The following is a 20,929-nucleotide window of genomic DNA, read 5'->3' on the forward strand; positions in this document are numbered from 1 at the left end:
TGCAGTTAGAGTGATCTGCCCCTTTACATGGAAATTCCATCTTTGCAAGCCAAGAGTTTGTGAGGAGCGTACTGGGTCCAAAACTATTTGATTGTGAGGATGAATTCTACAGTAAATGGCAAAATTTGAAATGGGTAAAGTATTCTTAACATTATATTAAACAAAGATAAAGTAATTGAAAATACCATTTGCATGTATTTTTCCCAGTGTTTTCTGTTTACTAGTATTTCATCGTCTTTGAGCATTTTTTTCCGGAAAATTATGACAGTTACCCGAACTAGATAAACTCAGAATATATGTGCACATTTATATGACAAAATTCAATTCAGTAAGTGTTGAGAGCTTCCTTAATGGTCATGATTCAGAACATAATTCCTCTGAAACCAGCATTATAAACATTTCTTTAATTTTATCGAAGAGCCAAAGCATGCAAAGTTACCTTTGTCCGCTGCATCTGCAAGGTTTTATTGTCATCATTATTTTCATGTTTAAGTTTCTTATATTGTACAGGGCCACTATTTGCCGGTATTTCATAATCTTAATCATACTACTTAGCTCATGTTTTTAAGTGATAATTTTGATGTTTGTCTTTAAATATTATAAAATAATTACTTATTGGATTGAATAAAATTCTCCTAGTTACTGTAGATTTTTTTCTATGGTCACAGAGACGCACATAAAACATAAAGATAAAAATAGGTTCATGCGTCACCACATGGTCAGGTACACGGATATTGCACGATCTTTTATTTTCTATTGAGGCCTGGGTCCACAATTGTTTCTTAAAGGGACTAAAGTCATCATGAGGACAAAGCAACAACTTCCGACAAAATTATCTTTTCAGGTATACAGGATCAAGGATAATATCATAGGGAAATGTCCAGGATACTTCCCAGACTCGGATGTAGATGGTTTCATATTAGTTATGTGGTCACTGGTCACGGAGAAAATTTATGCATCCGAATAATAGCTCGTACAATTACGGCATAAAATACTAATAAGGGGGTTTAAGGTAAAGGGACTAGTAGAAGAACATCTCCCTGACAGAGTGCTTGCAAAATCATGACAGGTAACATTGTTATTACCTTGGAAATATGTCTCAAAGCAGGGAACCCCCCTTTTATTAACAAATTTTGTTTCTTACCTTGTGTGTTTTTATTACAGTATACCGTACAAAGTCATTCTCTAAACATAAGAAAAAGTACAATCTGCTTGCATAGAACGACATATGGATGTGGTTGAAAGGGAATTTTTTTTTTAGAAATTACAAGCTCTTACATTTTTTAATTAAAAGGGGGGAAGGGGGCTATCGATCCACACTTCGGGCTCCTAATTACCCTAGCTCTCTGTTCACTTTTTCACTTTGATAAAGCTTAAATCAACTTATTGTTGTCTCTTGCCAACTAAACTCTGATCTCCTTGAATTTACCTGACAATAAGACGTCGTTTGTCCAACAGAACACAACACATACTAAGTACAATTGGCCATTTTGCTACATAAATAATCTTTATTTCAATCTTTTATACTGCTTTCCAGGCAAGAATGCCTTGCTTGTATAAACCAAGCACTCATTTTTATTTTGTTTCTATATAAAAAAAAAACATTCTTTCTTGTATTCTCATTCCATCAAATAATCTGTTAATTAAATTATATACAAGGATTTCTTGATTAAGCACAATTTAGCAAACGGGAGTAACTCTCATTTGCTTCACTTATTACAAATTTTTGTACTCTGTTTGCCTCCCGGATACCCTGGAGCAGAGAAAGGGCACTTTAACTTAAATTTATAATAATTTACATTATTATTGTTGCATTTAGTCTGTTTGCTTAATACTCAGGGAAAGAGAAGATTTTCAAAGCATTAATGCATTTTTGTACAAGATTAATAGAGCCCCAACCAAACATCAGAACCCCTGACCCAGGGGCCATGATATTCACCATTTTGAAAGAGGCACCCTTGCTTATCATAACTAGGCATTAAGTTTGTTTGCTTAATACCAAGGGGCAGAGGAGATTGATTAATTAATTGATTGTATGTTGATTAACGTCCCATTCGAGAATTTTTTACTCATCCCGGTGAAGGACTTCAAATTTTGACCTTTACTCGGCACTCAGGGCAATTGAGCAGTGAGGGATCTTTATCGTGCCAACGCCTGCCGTAACACGAGGCCTCGGTTTTTAAGGTCTCATCCGAAGGACCCGCAACTTTCACTTTAAAGTGCCGAGCGCATGGCGAAGGAACATTTGCTACCCATTTTTTTTTATCGACTTAGGTCAGTCGCGCTACCGACTGAGCTACCGTGAACTGTGGGCTGAGGAGAAGATGTTCAAAGCATAAATTCATTTTCAGTATATGATAAATAAGCCCCACCCAGGGGTCATATCTTTGACAATTTTTGAAGAGGCACCCTTCCTCATCATAATTATCTACTTAGTTCATCGGCTTAATACCCAGGAGCAGAGGAAAAGATTTTCAAAGAATTATTGCATTATTAGAGCCTCGCCCTAGTACCAGAACCCCTGACCCAGGGGCCATGAAATTCAAAATTTTGGAAGAGGCATCCTTCTTCATCAGAGGAGAAGATTTTCAAAGAAATAGTGCATTTTCACTATACAATGTATAAACATAAGAGCCCGGCTCTAACACCAGAATCCCTGACCCAGGGGCCATGAAATTCACAATATTCGAAGAGGCACCCTCCCTCATCATAATTACATGTATGTAGTTCATCAGCGTAATACCCGTGAGCAGAGATCCAACTTAACACCAGAATCCCTTACCTAGGAGCTATGAAATTTACAATTTTGGTAGACGCACGCCCCTTCCTCATCATAACTATCCATTTAGTTTGTTTGCTTAATACCCAGGAGCAAAGGAGATTTTGAAAAAATAATGCATTTTCACTATATATTCAACGGAGCCCCGCCCTAACACCAGACCCCCTGACCCTTGGGCCATGAATTTCACAATTTTGGTAGAGGGCTCATACCAACAGTTCGACTGCTTGATGTCCAGGAGTAAAGAAGAAGATTTTTAGAGATTAATTTTGGTAGTTTTAGCCCCACACCTCAAGCCCCAGTGGACAGGGACAACGAAATTCACATTTATTTTTCCCCTTCACCCATAGATACTATATACCAAATTTGGTTGAAATTGGTAGAGCGGTTTCAGAGAAGAAGCTGAAAATATTCAAATGTTAACGCACATCGCACAACGACAGACGAAAACAGATAGCAATAGTTCACCTGAGTAAACTCAGGTGACCTAAAAATATACTTAATAAAGGTCAGTATTATTAAATTTAAACTCCTGCAGTAAATCTGCGCACAATATCGATCAGGAATTATCGTTCATTATTATGTTGGATAAGCATGAATATACATGTTAAAGGCGTTGGAAGATCGAACAGGTAAGTTTCCAGATTGAATGAAAGTAAATTATGTGTACACCTTGCAAAAACTAATAAGTACTTTTTTTTTAAAGAAACTTAGGGGACTAGTGCTACATACGTCAAAACTATATGCATCAACTGAAGCGTTTATAATGACTATAAGATTCTGTGTACATTTTTATTCCAGGATATTGGATCTTAACGAATGCCTATAAATATGTATGATACATAATGATACATAAACACATTGATACATGAGAATGTAGTACCCATTATCCTAAATATACTAGTATATTCTTACTTAATACGGACGGTATTGGTTAATAAACTTGCATTCAAGTTTAGACAGTAAAACAAGGCAGTTTGACTTGTAGTGAATGTGACTTACATTTATGATATTTTTTATACAAATTTTATTTGAGAAGCTGTTTCTTAAAAATAAAAGTAATTTCTTAATATAATGAATTAAATCCTATTCAAGGACACTTTGTAAGTACTAGTGATCAAAATGTTGATAAATTCTTGTTACCACCTATGTTCTTCCTTAATTTACCAGACTTATGAAAGTAAAATTTATTACATTTCATTATTATCATTATCCTTAACATTCCTTTTAACTAGTACCTCTGCGTTAAGTGCGATTTCTCATAATAATAATAATAATTATTATTATTATACACAATTTATAAAGCGCTAAATATAATATAAATTACTCTAAAGCGCTGTATACCAATGTAGACATAAAAACTTTACAAATATAAGAACTTAAAAATTACATGTCAAACACCTTAAGAATATACACGCACATATACATGTATATATATATACATGTATATACTTTAAAAAGGATTAGAAATATTTCCGTGTAAAATGCTCTTCTGTCCAATGTTAAAAGAAAATTTAAAATAAATGAGCAGTTTTAAAAGTAAGTTCTTAAGAATAATCTGGGCACGCTAAAGTAAATAGATAAGTTTTTAATATTTTTTTAAAACGATTAAAATTTCTAAATGAAATTAAACACAATTTTAGAAATTTACAGTCGTTTTGATAATTTTTCGAATGTCTACCACTTAGTGTCCGAGCATTAAATACCTGTAGTTACTAGATCTATATGTACCACGACCGAGAAATTTACATTTGTCAGTTTCTGAATGTCAAAAATTCTGCTCCACGCAAAATGAACGTATTTTTGATTTGCAGATGAATCAAGAATGAAAAAACACCAAAGACAAACTAAATCTGCTACCAGAGACAGGTCTGTAGGCAAAGAGACGGTACCCTTGAAAACGTATAACCTCCGGAAACGGAAATGTGAGAGTGGACAATATGGACAAGGTGTGTCATTTAAGTCATTGTCATTGATAAAACAGGCTGCTTAAATTCTGCTCTGGATGCATAAAGAGTCCAATATTTTGCTTGGGATTTTTTAAAAATCGTCTTTAGTAGACAACTTCATTTTTATGAATTTATAAGTCCTTGTGTATCTAAAGTTTTACTTTTGTTTTCTATGCATGTCCAATTTATAAGTCCTTGAACAGGTTAAGTTTATATGCATTATTAATGTCTAGTCTAATCGCATCTCTACTTTTTAACATTATGTCATTTAACAATATTAATCCTTCTAAGTTAACTTAGCATTCAATAGCTCTTCTAGCATTGACTTCAGAAGGTTGCCAAAAAATAAAAATAAAACATACAGACCTACACACACACCAAACTAAAAATAATAAAAAGAAATTTTAAAAAGTTCTATGTGTGAAACAAAATATTTTATTATCAATACCAATCTTGAACTATAAATCGCTTCTTTTTTCCTCTAACTTTGAACAATGATAGTATTTTTTTTTTTAGATAATAGTCCAACAAAAGTCCAAAACCCCAAACGGAGACGGATCCATTCAGAGCATAATGAAAATATTCCGACAAAAGTCCAAAATTCCAAACGGAGACGGATCCAGTTAGATCATAATGATAAAAGTCGGACAAAAGTCCAAAACTCTAAACGGAGATGGATCCAGTCAGAGCATGATGATCAAAGAACAGATAGTAGAGAAACGCAGTCAGCTAGAGAACGTAAACATCATCGTACGGATGTAGGTGAATCAAATGATAAAGAGGCAAAACATCAGGGTGTCAAAACGAAAAAGCCATTGAAAAGAAAAACCGTGAAGAAATCGGAAGAAGATGCCCATCTTGATGTAGGATTTCAAACGAAGAAGGTTCAGAGAGTGCTTCGATCGTCAATTAAACACACCAAAGAGAGGAAGGAAAAAGTAAATAAGCACCCTAATTCTAAACTGAGGCTACAATTGAAGAAAAACGGAGACAAGAAAGAAGAACTTCAAGGTAGAATTCTGCCCGAAAAATTTAAAAACCAGGGTACACAGAAAAAAACCACAAAACCACGAGTAAGATGTTCGGCCTTTAATAGAAAACCCATTCCAAAGAAGGAAAAACAATTAAGAGCAAACAAACGCCTGAATTCTAAAGCCGAGAGCTTTAAAAAGTCAAAAGCAAAGACGATCAATCAAATTTTGCCAAAGAATAAAGACATATTGGTTCAGGAAAAACAAAATACTGTACCAGACGAAACGTCTGCAAAAACTTTTTCCAGCTTGTTTTTAAAGAAAATAAAAGTAAAACTTCATCATACTTTAGACCACACATGGGCAAACATACACGGAATCAGTGTATCTGAAGATGATCTAGTATGGGTGAACCATTTGGTAAACACAGTACATCTTCAAAATACAACAGGAGAGGTGATAAGAACTTTTGAATTAGACTTCAGACCTGTATTCAATTGCTGCACACCCTCTGGTGACGTTTTTTTAACACAGGGATATGGTGCCAATGCCAAACCTACTATAAGCTTATTATCACGGGAAGGAGATATAAAAGTTGTGGCCGATCTTTCTTCGTACGCTTCAAATCTTTGTGGAATTTTATGCCAAGATGAAAGAATATACGTTGTTGCCTATTGTGCAGAAGATAAAAATTACTTTGTTATCAAACTGAATATAAATGGAGAAGTTGAAAACGTTTACCATACACAGAAGGCGTCAGATAACATAAATCAGATCATATCTCTAAATGGTCAAATAGCTGCCATTCGCACAAATTCAGACGGTTTGATGCCTTTGGAAGCCGATCGAATTTCCTCAGTAAAGATGAACAAAGTAAACATGACTTTGTATTCAGCGAGTGCATCAGTGGACAAGTTAGGGAATGTTATCATGGCATCAAACGCATCCCTCTTCATCATCAATCCAAGTCTGGAGTACATGCATGAGATAGATACTGGTACTTCTGAAGAAATCATCTCAACAGCTGTTGATCAACAAAATCAGTTGTGGTTCGGTACCAGATCTGGAAAGTTGTATTCTACAAAATACCTTAAATAATTAACAGCGTTCAGTTAATGTTTCAAAGAACTTATTGGAAAGTTAATTAAATCAAAGAATCGAAAATACAACAAGGAAAAACAGAAATATAGAAAAGGAACTTTTATTAATTTACTATTGCTGTATCATATATACATATAGTTGATATGAACTGTACACAATATATTGCGAGTCCACTACCAAATTAAAGTTACATCGACTCTTTTAATATAAATTAAGTCGTACCAAAATTTCGGGACCTAAAACCCCAAGGCCAAGCAAATGCAAAATATGAAGATACCCTACATGCATGTTCAACTTATGGATTGGGATGAGACTGATTGTATCAAGAAACTTTATTTACAAGTCTCAATGACTCTTGCTTGACAATCATCGCTGACTTTCTGTACATTTCCTTAACTATTTCTTGTTCAGCAGCGAGCTTAAATGATTTATTACAGTACCAACCAGACCCAACCTGACACAAAGCAGTCCCAGAGCGGTCCCGGGGACTGCTTTCTGGGACTGCTAAAGCAGTCCCAGAGTGGTCCCAGAGCAGTCCCACAGCGGTCCCAGCAGTCCCAGCGGTCCCAGAAAGCAGTCCCAGCAGTCCCAGACAGCAGTCCCAGCAGTCCCAGTGGGCGGGGTTAATTAGTTTAATGGGCGGAGCTTACTCAGAATGAGATTACCAATAAACAATGTAACTATATAAAAGGCAGTTGAAATTGATGAGCAATTCTTTCTGAGTAGTATCAACAAATATTTACAATTCTTACGCGACAGTCATTTCTGAACTGTTAAGAAAATCACAGTACGCGTATAGAAACAAATTATAATTATTGAATGAAGAAGACGTTCACACCTATTAATAACATGAATATTTAAACACAGTTATTTGGTATATTAATTTTTAACCAAAAAAAAATCTTTATTTTTTGTGATTGATATTGGTTTTCATATTTATTATTTTTTTTATATAGAAAATTAAACTTGAATTGTTTATTTTATACCAGAATTAGCTTTAAATAGATAATAATTATAGAGCAAGGCCGATTCTCATACTATACTCTGAATGCATTTTTATTAAGTATTGGAGCTTTTGAAAAATTCTTTGTTAAACATTGCCGAGTATTATATTTCAGTCATGATTATTTTCAATGACTTCCCAATTTAATTATCTTTAGATTCTCAGTTTTAAGTGTTTTATTATATAAATGTTCGAGTGTACATCTTTAAATCACGCAAATGGAACCCTCAGATTATGTTCAAAATTAATTAATCCCGAAATAAAGAACTAAGTACGTTACGTATTATTCGAAGGCCCACAATTTTTCGTATTTTGATATACAAGTTTGCAAAAATATAACTACTATGTACATGTAGAAGAAGATTGGTAGTTTTGATATATGCATAACAAAATTTCGCAAGTACGTTGATTAGAGGTATTCACAGGATTTAAACATCCGTTCTTTCCGGAAATTGCTATTTTTTCCCACTATTTTTACAACAAATTCCCAAAATTGAAGTAGTGCACACCCCTCGAGCAAAATAAAACATATATATTTGAAAATAATTTGATAAAAGACAAGCAAAAATAATGCTAAGAATTTGCTCGAGGAATGTGCAGTATGTTAATTTTGACATTTCATGACTATTTCCGGTGGCGGATACCAAGTTAGTCGAGAGGCGAGTTCTTATCTAGGAGCAATAATAATGGTGTATTTCGTGTAATAATGTTAAAGAAATAAATTTATCATTGATTGACCATATTTATATTGCTCATACAAATATATTTGTCATGAAAATAGCATAAAAACTAAAAAAATGTTTTATAGAAATGACAAATTACGATATTTTTTTAATAATAATGGTGCATTTCGTGTAATAATGTTACAAAATAAATTTATTATTGATTGACCATAGTTATATTGCTCATACAAATATATTTGTCATGAAAATAGCATAAAAACTAAAAAAAAAAATGTTTTATAGAAATGGCATATTATTTTATACAACTAAGCCTTACACTTGCTAAATGTTGCCAGCAAGAAGGGAAGAGATCAATTTAATATACTAAAGCAATAAAATATAAATGTTCAGCTGACAAATGAAATCACTAAAAGTATTATTGCAGAAAAGAAAATGCTTAAATCCTAGCCTTTATTTCTTCTTGCTACTGAAACGGTCTAGTTGACGACTGCATGTATGTAAATAAATTACGCAAGAAACTCAACGATGACGTCACAATAGGTCCCCTTGCAACACATTCTTTTTGGAAAGGGGGGGGGGAGATAAATTCCCAATCTTTTGGATGCTGTTGGTCAGGACTGATTAGATTAATTAATATTCTGAAGTCTTGTATTTTCAGTCATTTATACAAGTGCACGGTTGATGTTTCAATATATTTTTAGATTTTATAATACACGCACAATATAAGCGTGTTGCATCTGCATCTGTATATTGTAGACATTGCCGTTAATATTATGCAAAGCAATATAAAAAACAAAGGCTCATATTTCACCTAGTAAAAGAGCCACAGCGCATTTGATAGGTATTTTCGCCTACTCTACTGGTGATTCCTTAAATTCATTGTTTAACCAAAATTTTGTCATACAATCTTAGTTTATACATGCGTAAAACCATACCACACATTAATGATATTTCAATATTAATAGTTTCCTCATATGATAAATATGAAAATTATCCAGTTTGTATGGAGCATATAGTAAATATTGAGGTATCCACCTAAAGATGACAAACTGTTGTCAAAGACCACCCTTAACCAGGAAAACAAAAACAAAAAAAACTTTTGAAGGATTTTATTCGGATATGACTGCACTTCTAATTTTGGTTAAAAGGTGGTCTTCATATTGAAAATGATGAAAATATATATTCAATTTTTCTGCTCATATAATCGTAAGATTTAGCAATCTGTCTTAAATTTATTCATTCAACGTCATTGACTTCGTTGGCGCAATGGTATGATTGCTGGAATGTAAATATGGTGATAGCGAGTTCAAGTCCCACATTTTTTCCATTTATGCTTTCTTAAATTTGTTTTTCTTTGTGTATCTTTTCTACGTTTTTCTTTATTACGTTTTATGATATACATAAGTTCAGAAAGTTATAATATACACAATATACACTTTGAAAGTAGCTCGAAAAAAAACAGTCCTAAACTATTTTATTAAAGTTTGCAAATTCATAGCTACTTGTTTTATTTTTATTGATTTTATAAATCTTTTGTCTCAGAATTTGAGTACTGAACAAATTAAATGATTGTCAATTGACATACGTGCAACTACGAAAATATAACACTCGTCCTCAAATCATATTACATAGTTTGATCTTGAATTGAAAAGGTATATCTATATATAGAATCAGGTGATTTCCTTTTACATTCTTGAGTCAGCCGTGTCGTCTGAGAGGCAGCTATGGCTCTTTATTTTTTACCCGTATATTCTACTTGAGATCATTCCACATATACCAGAGTTGTAATTTCTTATCTGTCGAGGATCCAGTGAAGTTAAAAGAAGACTGGAATGAGAAAGCGACAGAAAGGTCCAAAAAGGAATTTCGGACCAAAAAAAAAATAATAAAAAAAAGCTGTATCGGATGATGGGTTCACTTTTCACAATGTTACCTGTATAGAAAATTCTTTCACCCCATTACGGCAGTGTAAGTGTATCACACAATATAAGTACTGTGGAACATAATTATTTGTCGGTGTGGACAAGTCTGAGTTATTTATCAGGCACGAAGAATCAGGGACGCAGGGCCCCTTCCCACTTTTTTCCGAATTTTAAAAATGTTCATTAAAAGACTAGCCCCCCCCCCCCCCCATCTATTTGCTGTAGCATAGGTAAAGTTTAGGAATTTAGTGTATTGGGGGGAAATTGGTTGTGGAAAAAAAAAATGAAAAAAAAGTTTGAACCTACCGTGACACGGGGCCTCGGTTTTTACGTCTCATCCGAAAGACCCGCAACTTTCACTTCAAAGTGCCGAGCGCTTGACGAAGGAACAGTTGCTACCTATTTTTTATCGACTTAGGTCGGTCGCAGCCGTGATTTGAACACACGACCTTCCGATCACGGCGCGAGAGCTCTACCTGAAATGGATTGAAAGTGCCTATATTCATTTTCTCCATAGGTTTGGTATCAAAGGCTCACAATACTTACTTAAAGATAGGCTCATATTGAGCAAAACTTCAAGCAACAAAGTCGAAACTTCAAGCAGCAGTAGTTATTTATAATTATATTTACGTATTTAAAAAAAAGATCGTAAAAGTGTTCTTCAAAAGAGTAAATGTTTATACATGTTTATTTTTATTATATTTATTTATTTATTTATTTTTTAATTTATTCATTTTTTTTTTTTGAGAAGCTATACTAAGTTGGTGAAAGTTGCTAAAGAAAATTCGATAGAAGGTTGCCGATGCCAACTATCCAAGAGAAGTGCTACAGCTTGTTGGGGGGGGGGGGATACTTGATTCGTGCATTTGAACAGAACCATCTGGAGACATATAAAATTATTAATCGAATGACAGTACTTTTTCAGTTTTTTTTTTTGAAACTTTTTCAGATGACAAGACAGAAACGTTTTAAACACACTTTGCTTAGATAAATTCGTGAATGGCGTCGCGAGAATGGGCTGGGGAATTGCCCTTTCAATGTTATCTATTAATTAAAATTTCAAATACATTTTGAAAATATCTTTAATGCTTTCTCATAAAATTTTATAGGGAATCTGACATTTATAAAATAGTGTTAAAAGTTTTAATGCAATCTTAAAAACAAACCAAGTAATTCGCATAAAAAATAGTCTAGCTTTTAAAAATCAAACTCTTGCTTGAATTAGAATAATCGGATACTTATAATAAACGTACTATTAAATATACGTTACGCATTTCTCTCTCACTCTGCCCCCCCCCTCTCTCTCTCGTTTTAAAATCATATAAATTAATCTTTTATTTGTACGTATATTGTCGGACCCAAAAACCAAACTGTTTGTCTCACTCTGGGGCCTTTATTTAACCATTCGATGGGTCAACAAAACGCATTTTGCCCGAGAACCTAGTCAATAAATGTTTTGTTATACCTTTGTATCTTGTGCAGGCTTCCATGATGTAAATTTACTTAAATTACACTGCGGTTAAAATTGGTCAATTTCGTCACTGTCGAACACCAACGATTGCAAATGAAATTTAACTGATCCCGCCCACAATTTTAACGTAAGCGGTCCAATTTCTCATCGACAGGTCAAATATCTTACTCCGCGGCCAAACATCGATTTTTTTTATGACCTCTCAGTACAACATTAGGAATGCGTATAAATTTATATAGAAACCAATTTTAAAGGTATATATAACAAAATTTTGTGTTGTACTCTGGAAATCTTCAGAATAAACTCTGAAATATTGTAGGAAGCAAATGTCAAAAGCGATTTGTGCATATGTGTATAAATGATAGAGGCTGTATTCGAATGATTAAAATTCTGTATCAGACAAGGGCGGTCTGTGAGAAAATGGATTATCTGTAAATATCTGAACAGAAACTTTGAGTTGCTAAAGTCATGGAAAGAGAGAGGCGCTTCACAATTGCTGATCTTGTAAATGCACAGTTACGCGGTAAAATAAAAAAGAAATAAAACATGGACAAACAAAATTAAATTATACGATTGTTAGCAATATAAAATAAAATTGATGGAGAAACGTTTTTAATAAGTGGCTATTGGACCAAACTGAGTGAAATGTAAAGGGAGATTTTTTTTTTTTTTGAAAACACCATGGCGCAATGTTTTTTGACGTTATAATGTAGCTCCAGGGATACCAAACATGCTGATTTTAAAAATTAAGTAAATTGATTTCAGTTAAATCGAATGGAATGAAACTTCAAATAAATATTTTATATGAGAAAATGTGATAGCGTTGTAGGAAAATTGAGTTGAGATAATTACAAAAATTAAACTGAATTAAAAAGATGACATCTTAGGCATGTTTCAAAAATATCTTCATCAGATTTGGGGACAGGGCCGATTTTGGTCCCTTAACGTACTTTCTTCTTTATACACAATTATTGAAACTAAGATTTTTTGCAGGACATACTAGATTGAAATTGGTGTCATTGTGGACCAGCGTGTTCAGTGATGTGTAACACTGATACCCAAATAACATGCATTGACTTTCTGCTTATTATGCCATTAATATTATTAACACCATATTGACACCATTTTATACAATCCCATTGTATTAACCGGCCAGGTAAACACAAACAAAAGAAATAAGAAACAAGTCACAATTCCCGATATTTTCAAATGTTTATTTTTTAAATAAATATACTCTTTTAATGACTAGTTTATAAATTAAAAACTAATTCATAAATAAATCCCCGAATAATTGTTCACATTGTTTATGTGGCAGAAGAATGGTAGAATAATTTTATTTCATGGTCATTAAATAAATTATTAGGTTTTATTTGAGGGTGGTAAAAATTAGCATGGAGTGCTCTTTTTTAAGCATGGTATTAGCTTTTTCAATTAAGAAAAAAAATCCAGTACAGTACATTCCTCTGAATACATGTATCTTACTGAAATGACAAGTTTGTTTGTTTTTTGTTTGTTTGTTTTTTTTTAAAGAGTGCTAATGCAAACTTTGAGTACATATGTAATTTGACAGCATTAATTTATTAAATAGGCCTAGATAATTTTTTTTTCAAACACCTGTATTGAAGTTTAATATGAGGGATAAAAATTATCCCCTGACTTCCCTTTTAAACTACTTTTATTTTCTTAAATTAATTCTAGACTACAATTGTGTAAATTTACAGACCTCTGAAGACATTTAGTAATTACATGTATAACTATCTCTTTTTATTTAATTTTTGTAAGAAATTAATATTTGGTTTTTTTTTTATATTTGCTTTTATCTTAAACACCTCTCTGCAGAAAGTACACAAAACAACAACAAGCAGCTGCAAATTCAGAATACACAAGGGGCGGAGCTATCATGTCACTCAGAACCTTTTTCACGCATGAGTGAACAAAGCAGTCCCAGAAAGCAGTCCCAGGGACTGCTGGGACTGCTGGGTCTGCTTTCTAGAGCAGTCCCACCGCAGTCCCACAGCTGTCCCAGAGCAGTCCCACAGCGGTCCCAAAGCAGTCCCGGGGACTGCTTTCTGGGACTGCTTTGGTGTCAGGTTGGGTCTGGTTGGTACTGTACCTCATAAATCTATCATTTTCTCAAATTTTCCCGCTGAAACAAAATATATTAAGACAAAGCACGAAACTGGAAGCAGATTACATGTATGTTAATAATTCATTTTTTTCTGTAATAAGGTTAATTGATATTATTTTCTGTATTCAATAAACATTTTTCTGATACGTCCTTGCAATAGTAAACACAAACTTTCTATCTACCATAAAGCACCCTAGCCTCAGACATTTTACTGTAATTTGTATATTTTCATAGGTGCATGTTGCAGAGTACATTTCATTATCTAATATCATTTCAAGGTATGGGTATATTAAACAAACATGAGAAAAAAATTCCAGTCTCAATTTGTTTAACTTAAGGAAAGAAGCCTTGCTTTTGGGTACAAGTGCACCTCGTGTGACTAAAATATATTTCTTTAATAAGTGCAGGTGAACCAATAAACATAATTTTGCCTTTCAACTTCAAAATTCATGTCTTTACCTTCGGATGGCTGTTAGAACAGCTATATATTACAGAAAAGGAAAATAGTACATAATGCCGAAAAATTTTGATTATTCAATTTTTATTCTTTTTTAAAAATCTGATAGCATAAGCTATCATTTATTAATTGATACATCTTTTATTCATACGTCTTGTGTTATGTATAGATATCGCTTGAAATTGTCTATGCTTTTTATAGGGGAAAACAAAATAAATGTAAATATTTTATACGTACAGTAAGATTTAAAATTTACGAAAACCCCATACAAACCAGTCTTAATACTAGTATCTAGTCTAAATAAAAATTTATTTGAGTGTGAGTATTTATAATAAAATTTCTATGATGAGAATTATCTTATTACCCCTTTATTATGAAGGTGAATAAAAAATAAAGAATTATATAAACAGTAAAGGTTTAATTTCTGCTTCAGTAAAGCTAAATCCTTAAAAATTAATCGTTTACCATCAATGAGTAAAAATCTTCCTTACGGATTCCGTTCATAATGTTGTGTTAGGGCGATGGTTTTACATGAAATTATGTGACTTGTTGGGCTCAAAATATATTAAAATTCTTTCTTATCCGTGTTTTATTCTATTGTTCAACATCATAAATACTGGATGAACGAAGTTAGCATGTTTCTGAATAATTTGGTGGTAGTTTTGATTTAAATAAATCACGTAAATTTTATTCACATGATTCTTTAAAAATCTCAATAATTCAGACTATAATATAAACAGTATACACGGCATATATAAGGCATTGAGGCATATATATATATATATATATATATATATATATATATATATATATATATATATATATATATATATATATATATATATATATATTCCATTTTTAAACTTAATTTTTTTTAAGGAGGGGGTGAATATCGTGAAAAAAAAATAGGTAAATAAAATTTAAAAATCCGCAATTTTCTAATGTATTGAGAGTTATCGTTCGTCTGCATTTCGAGTGGCGAAATCAAGTAATGATCAACCTGGATCACTGAACTTTAGACCTAGAAAGGACGAACAGGTGAGTTATCAGATTATATGACAGTGAAAAATGTACAGGGTAATCAATATTTTTTGTGTAGCATAACTCTAACTCTGAGGAATTTATATAATATCTGTAGATATAATCACTACAAGTGTTGTGTTCGACTGCACTTCCGCATGGCAGCTAGACCATACATCTATTTATATCACAGACGATTTAGTCTTTGAATATATGAATATGTGTGATACCTGATACATAGATATTCAAGGCACCGAATTTATGGGTTGATATATGTACTTTAACAAATCAAGCCATTCAAGGGCCCACGGCAGGACGTAGCATCGTTTTTGAAATTTGGGGGAGGACAGCACGGGCACTGGAAGTTAATGTAAATATTGAGTATGTGCATGTCTTTTTTTATACATGCACATACTCAATATTTACATTAACTTCCAGTGCCCGTGGAGGACAGAGAAAAAAATTGACAAGCACAAAAAGGGGGGACTGTCCAAGCTCGAAAATATTATTTCGTGGATGGGTGTGGTTAGATTCCAACTTCTTTCAGTACCAAATTTTATTAATTCACTACTACATTACCCTTACTTGACTATATTGCAACAAAAAGTTGGGGGGGAGGGCAACGGGTCTTTGAAATGAACATTTTCAGTAGTTAAAAGTTATGTTTGAGAAAAGGGGGGGGGGGGGGGCAGCCCGCCTCATGCCCCATGCTATGTGCCTGCACGGAGAGGCATGAAAGAGATACAGTTGTATATAGACAAAGATAAACGCAGTATTATGCATCTTGCTTCATTGATTTCATCTTGAGGATATTTTCCAACATTCTATCGCCCGCGTGGCGCAGTGGTTAGAGCGTCTGCCCTAGAGTCGCGGAGTAAGGAGTTGATCCTTACGTCGCGGGTTCGAATCCCACCGTGGGACGTGGAGACCGGTCCTTCGGATGAGACCGTATAAACCGAGGTCCCGTGTCGCAGTAGGTGCTGGCACGAAAAAGATCCCTCACTGCTCAATGGCCATAAGTGCCGAGTACAGGACAAAAATTTGCAGCTCTCCACCGGCAAGTGGTGGCGTCTCCATATGAGTGAAACATTCTCGAAAGGGACGTTAAACAACAAACAATCAATCAATCCAACATTCTAATTAATCACTACCTGTACTAGACTTAACTGGATTTATTGTTATAAATTTTGGATAACCAGGGGTCCAAACTATATAATAAACTAAGTATTTTTGATTTTCAAGAACACCAAAAATGAGAAACCGTCAAAGACAGACGACGAAAGGTAAAGCCAGAGAGGGTGCAGTTGTACACGACGAGGCAGAACCCCAGAGGTCAATCAAAGCCCGGAAGAGGAAATTTGAGGATGAACAAAATGATAAAGGCGAGTCACCAATCAACCAAATCATGTCTATATTGTCATCAAATTTTCTACACAATATACATCGTGTGGTATCCATTATGATTTTATTAACTTAATTTGAAAGAACAGTGTAATCTTTGCAACAATTTGTCTAATTAATGTGAGGATTTTGACATATATATTTATGTTAAAATGTAAAGACTATATCCTTCAACTAAACAATAAAAAAGCAACGTCAAACGCAAGGACAAAGTCAGTAACCCAGTTTTTTTTTCTTTTATGAGAAGTCTATTAGCATGCTAAAAAACCAAATCTAAACTTTTTATCGTTCAAGAAAATTGGTATCATGGTATGATTTTTAAATTAGGTCAAAAGTTCAAAACCCAGGGTATTGTCTAATACCTTTCATCGGACAGTTATCGAATAAAGGTCTCTAGTTTGTGGTTTCCTGTTGATTGGCGTTTCTCATGTTTACATTGCAACGTTTTATTAATTCATTTTATATTTTTTACATGACAAGGTGTGACACAGAAAATATTTAGATCATGAATGCATTATTAACACTTATGTTGAATGTTATACTTTCAGTCAACAACCCCACAAAAGATGTCTTTAAACGAAGACGAATCCATATAAGACAAAATGATCACGGTACGAAAAAGAAAGCATCATTATCGGTCAGTGGACGTAGAAGTCAGCCTATGGCAAAAAGAAACCCTAAAGGAAAACAGAAAAAAATACATAATGAAAACAAGAAAACATCACTGAAAAAATCGGAAGAAAATACCGCACATAATTTAGTATTTCAGACAAAGGAACCTAAAAGACTGACTCGATCTTCCATTAAAAATGTTGGCAACAGGGAAAAGGGGGGAGTAAACAAGGACTCGGATTCCAAATTGAGGCAACAAATAAAGAGAACTCGGAAGAGTAAAGAATGTTTTCCGAAAGAGACTGACAAATCAAGGGAAAATAAACAGCCAAAGACCTCAAATAAGACCTCAAATTTCCAAGGTAGAAGTCTTGCTTTTCGAAAATCTAATCAAAAGAAAGATATTCGCCAGAGTAGACAAGCCGAAAGCTGTAATAAGTCAAAAGCGTCAAAAGCAAGTAAAAATAAAATCAGTCTACAGAAAAAGGAAAGCATGAAGTTAGTGAAAAAAACACAGGATATTGAGGCATCGACAAGTCATTCATCTGAAAAAGATTTTACTGATTTATTTTTTAAGAAAATCGCAGTGCAACTTCATCCTATATCAGGCTCCTTGGGAGAGATACATGAAATCAGTGTATCTCATGATAATTTACTTTGGGTGAACTATTTGTACAATACTGTACATCTTCGAAACACAACAGGCGAGATTCTCAGATCTTTCAAATTAGATGCTAGAGCTGTATTCAGTTGTTGTACACCTGGAGGTGACCTTCTGTTGACACAGGGTTACGGTGGCAATTCTAGACCTGTCATAACTCTACTATCAAGAGAGGGAGATAACAAAGTTCTAGCCGATCTTTCTTCTTATGCTACTTATCTCTTTGGAATTTTGTATAAAGACGAAAGAGTATATGTTGTTGCAAATTGTGCAGAAAGTAGGAAGTACTTTATTGTCAAACTGGATATGAACGGAGAAGTTGAATCTGTATACAATACAAAAAATGCACATGATAGTATAAATCAGATCATTTTTCTAAATGGTCAGATAGTAGCCTTTCGCATTAATGATGTTGATATGATTCCTCTAGAGACTGGAGCAATTTCCTCTGTTGCTATGAACAAAGTGAATATACGGAACGCATACTCAGGAAGTGCATCTGCTGACAATCTTGGAAATGTAATCCTAGGTTCAAATGCACAGCTCTTCATCATCAACCCAAGTCTACAGCTCGTGCATAAACTAGATACTGGTATTTCTGGCCGTATCATTTCAACAGCTGTAGATCAGCAAAACCAGTTGTGGTTCGGTACCGCCGATGGAAAACTATTCTCAACCAAATATCTTAAATGATTCAATGCAAAACACTCCGGTGTTGTCAAAGAAATATGTTATTCTTGCGACTTCATTTTTTTTTTTTTGGACCGGGGGGGGGGGGGGTTAAAAAGAGACAAAAGTAAAGAACCAACCCGTCGTCTCAAGAAGATATTTCATTTACCTTTGGTATTTCGAAAACAGCTCAAGAACTGTAAACCTCATTTTAGACTTCAAAAGTCAAAAAAGTACACGCTTCGCTGAAGAATTTTGGATATTTTAACGAGCGGAGCAAAATCTCACGACATGAAATAAAGAAAAAAAAAACTGCCAATTTAGAAGAAATCTGAAAATTTGATTAAGTTCCAAAACAGGAAAAGTCAAACAAATGTTTCAAAATGTAAATGTCAAATCTAAAGAAAAGAACAATACTAAGCGATCACAAATTTATCAGACACCTTAAGTTCCAGTTATGATTCAGAAGCAAATAAATCAACAGATAAAATAGATAAATAAATGAGAACACGTTGAGAAAGTGGGTGCAAATTGGAACACAAAACTTCCTAATGCCAACAGTTGTTTTTAAAGAAACTTAGCAAGTTTACTTTCCATCCTATATCAGGTCTCATAGGTATCAATGTATCAAATAAAAAAATATATGAATCATCTAAAGAGATGGCATGAGTAAAAGCTAAATACTTCAAATCGTAAGAATAAATCAATTGATTCCTGGGTCAACCAAGAAGAAAATGTCAGGTTTCTACCCTATCATTTTCCCAGCATTCACCATCTGAAATAGAATTTTCTGCAAAAATAATTTTAAAAGGGCGCACACGAAAAAGCAGGTATCGTAGGGCAAAAGTCATGTGTTTTTCCTTTTTTCTTCAAATATCTTTAATCCGTCTAACAATATAAAAAATGCCGAGGATATGGATTTATTTGAAAGATGATGCTGTGTATATGGGGTTGCTAATACGAGTAAAATATTTCATATGTCTAACTCCTGTGCTGTTAATGTGTCAAACTGGAAATGCTTTCGTGACATCATGAACTCCTATCAGTTTGTCGTCAGTTGACAGTATTGAAAACGATAGTGCGTCAGTAACAACATTAGAAATGTTAATATTATTGTTGCATCACTAACTCCTGTACAGTTGATGCGTTAGTTGACAATTGTGAGATTTTATCCTGGTTTCAGTTGGTTCTTTACAGTAAATACCTCGGTTGACAATATTAGAAACACTAATCATGGCATCCGTACCACCTGTACAAAAAGTGTGACAGTTGACAATATTGGAAATGTTAATTATTGTGGCATTCTATATATACAAAAACTCAGTTTAGAGTTTTTCCCCCGTGAAATAGCGACTTATTTGAACATATCGTTTCAACCACTATTGATAATCCATTGAGGTTAGTTGCGGACTCTGGTGAGATTACTGAAACGGTTGTGTGTAGGGCTGCGCAATAATATCGATATTCCGGTATATTGCGATTCGTTAACAAAAAATATCGTAATTTCATAGAATTTTTATATGTACTTCACAAACTGTAGACCATCGTAATTTCATAGAATTTTTATATGTACTTCACAAACTGTATAGACAAATAAGGTTTGATAGTGTTCCGTTTTCTAGTTCTAGTAGCAACTGCAAAATTATTCTCTAATATAAGTTTGGTTGATTTTACATGTATTTTGTTTATATTTTAAATAAAAGTATGTTTTAAATCACAAATCTTTCATTAATTGAAAAAAAATTCTTTGCAAGAAACTCAGTTCTATAATTTTGAAAGTACAATTAAAATTTTTTTTAAATTACATTAGATAATAAAAAATTCCAGCTGCAAGCTGAAGCTGTATGTGGTCTTTTAGAATATAAATATACGCGAGAATGAAATTTTCGATAATTGCTAGTTTTAATCGTATTTATTGGCAGATGATGGAATTCCTGTACCATGTCAATCTGTTAACATTAAGAGTTCCTTACTGCATGCAGAATTTAAGGTTTGAAACAAATTGTCCATGAAATAATAGAGAGTAATTTATAAACAAGAAATAAACCCAAATTTTTGTGGTGGAGCAGCACGAATGTTAAGGTAACGTTGTCTATTCAATA

At 33.5% G+C, this 20,929-nt stretch overlaps 2 protein-coding genes across 3 annotated transcripts; both read left to right on the forward strand.

Annotated features, from left to right (window-relative positions):
- On the forward strand, window positions 1-7,620 carry LOC133196667 (uncharacterized). Of its 2 annotated transcripts, XR_009718808.1 has the most exons (4): window positions 1-134; window positions 4,594-4,728; window positions 5,245-7,363; window positions 7,397-7,620. XR_009718808.1 is itself a non-coding variant. In XM_061335717.1 (3 exons), the coding sequence occupies exons 1-3, from the start codon at window positions 116-118 to the stop codon at window positions 6,795-6,797; spliced, it is 1,707 nt and encodes a 568-aa protein (XP_061191701.1). In that variant the 5' UTR covers window positions 1-115; the 3' UTR covers window positions 6,798-7,620. The 2 variants fall into 2 exon arrangements, 1 of the variants encoding a protein (XP_061191701.1); XM_061335717.1 differs by having other exon boundaries at window positions 5,245-7,620.
- Window positions 7,621-17,390: 9,770 nt separating this feature from the next.
- On the forward strand, window positions 17,391-18,922 carry LOC133181586 (uncharacterized). Its single transcript, XM_061316120.1, has one exon. It carries the CDS (start codon window positions 17,391-17,393, stop codon window positions 18,849-18,851), a length of 1,461 nt encoding a protein of 486 aa, XP_061172104.1. The 3' UTR covers window positions 18,852-18,922.
- The last annotated feature ends 2,007 nt before the right edge of the window (window positions 18,923-20,929 follow it).

This window comes from Saccostrea echinata, unplaced genomic scaffold (genome assembly GCF_033153115.1).
Source record: "Saccostrea echinata isolate AGI-Se365-2 ecotype Australia unplaced genomic scaffold, CSIRO_AGI_Sech_v1 ptg000001l, whole genome shotgun sequence".
NCBI classification, from domain to species: Eukaryota; Metazoa; Mollusca; class Bivalvia; order Ostreida; family Ostreidae; genus Saccostrea; species Saccostrea echinata.

Bases quoted from the DNA above. Each gene is read 5' to 3' on its own strand.
- LOC133196667 (XM_061335717.1), top strand. The intron at 4,729-5,244 runs GTGTGTCATTTA...TTTTTTTTTTAG, and splicing joins GAGTGGACAATATGGACAAG to ATAATAGTCCAACAAAAGTC.
- LOC133181586 (XM_061316120.1), top strand. From the start codon at position 17,391: ATGAATGCATTATTAACACTTATGTTGAATGTTATACTTTCAGTCAAC.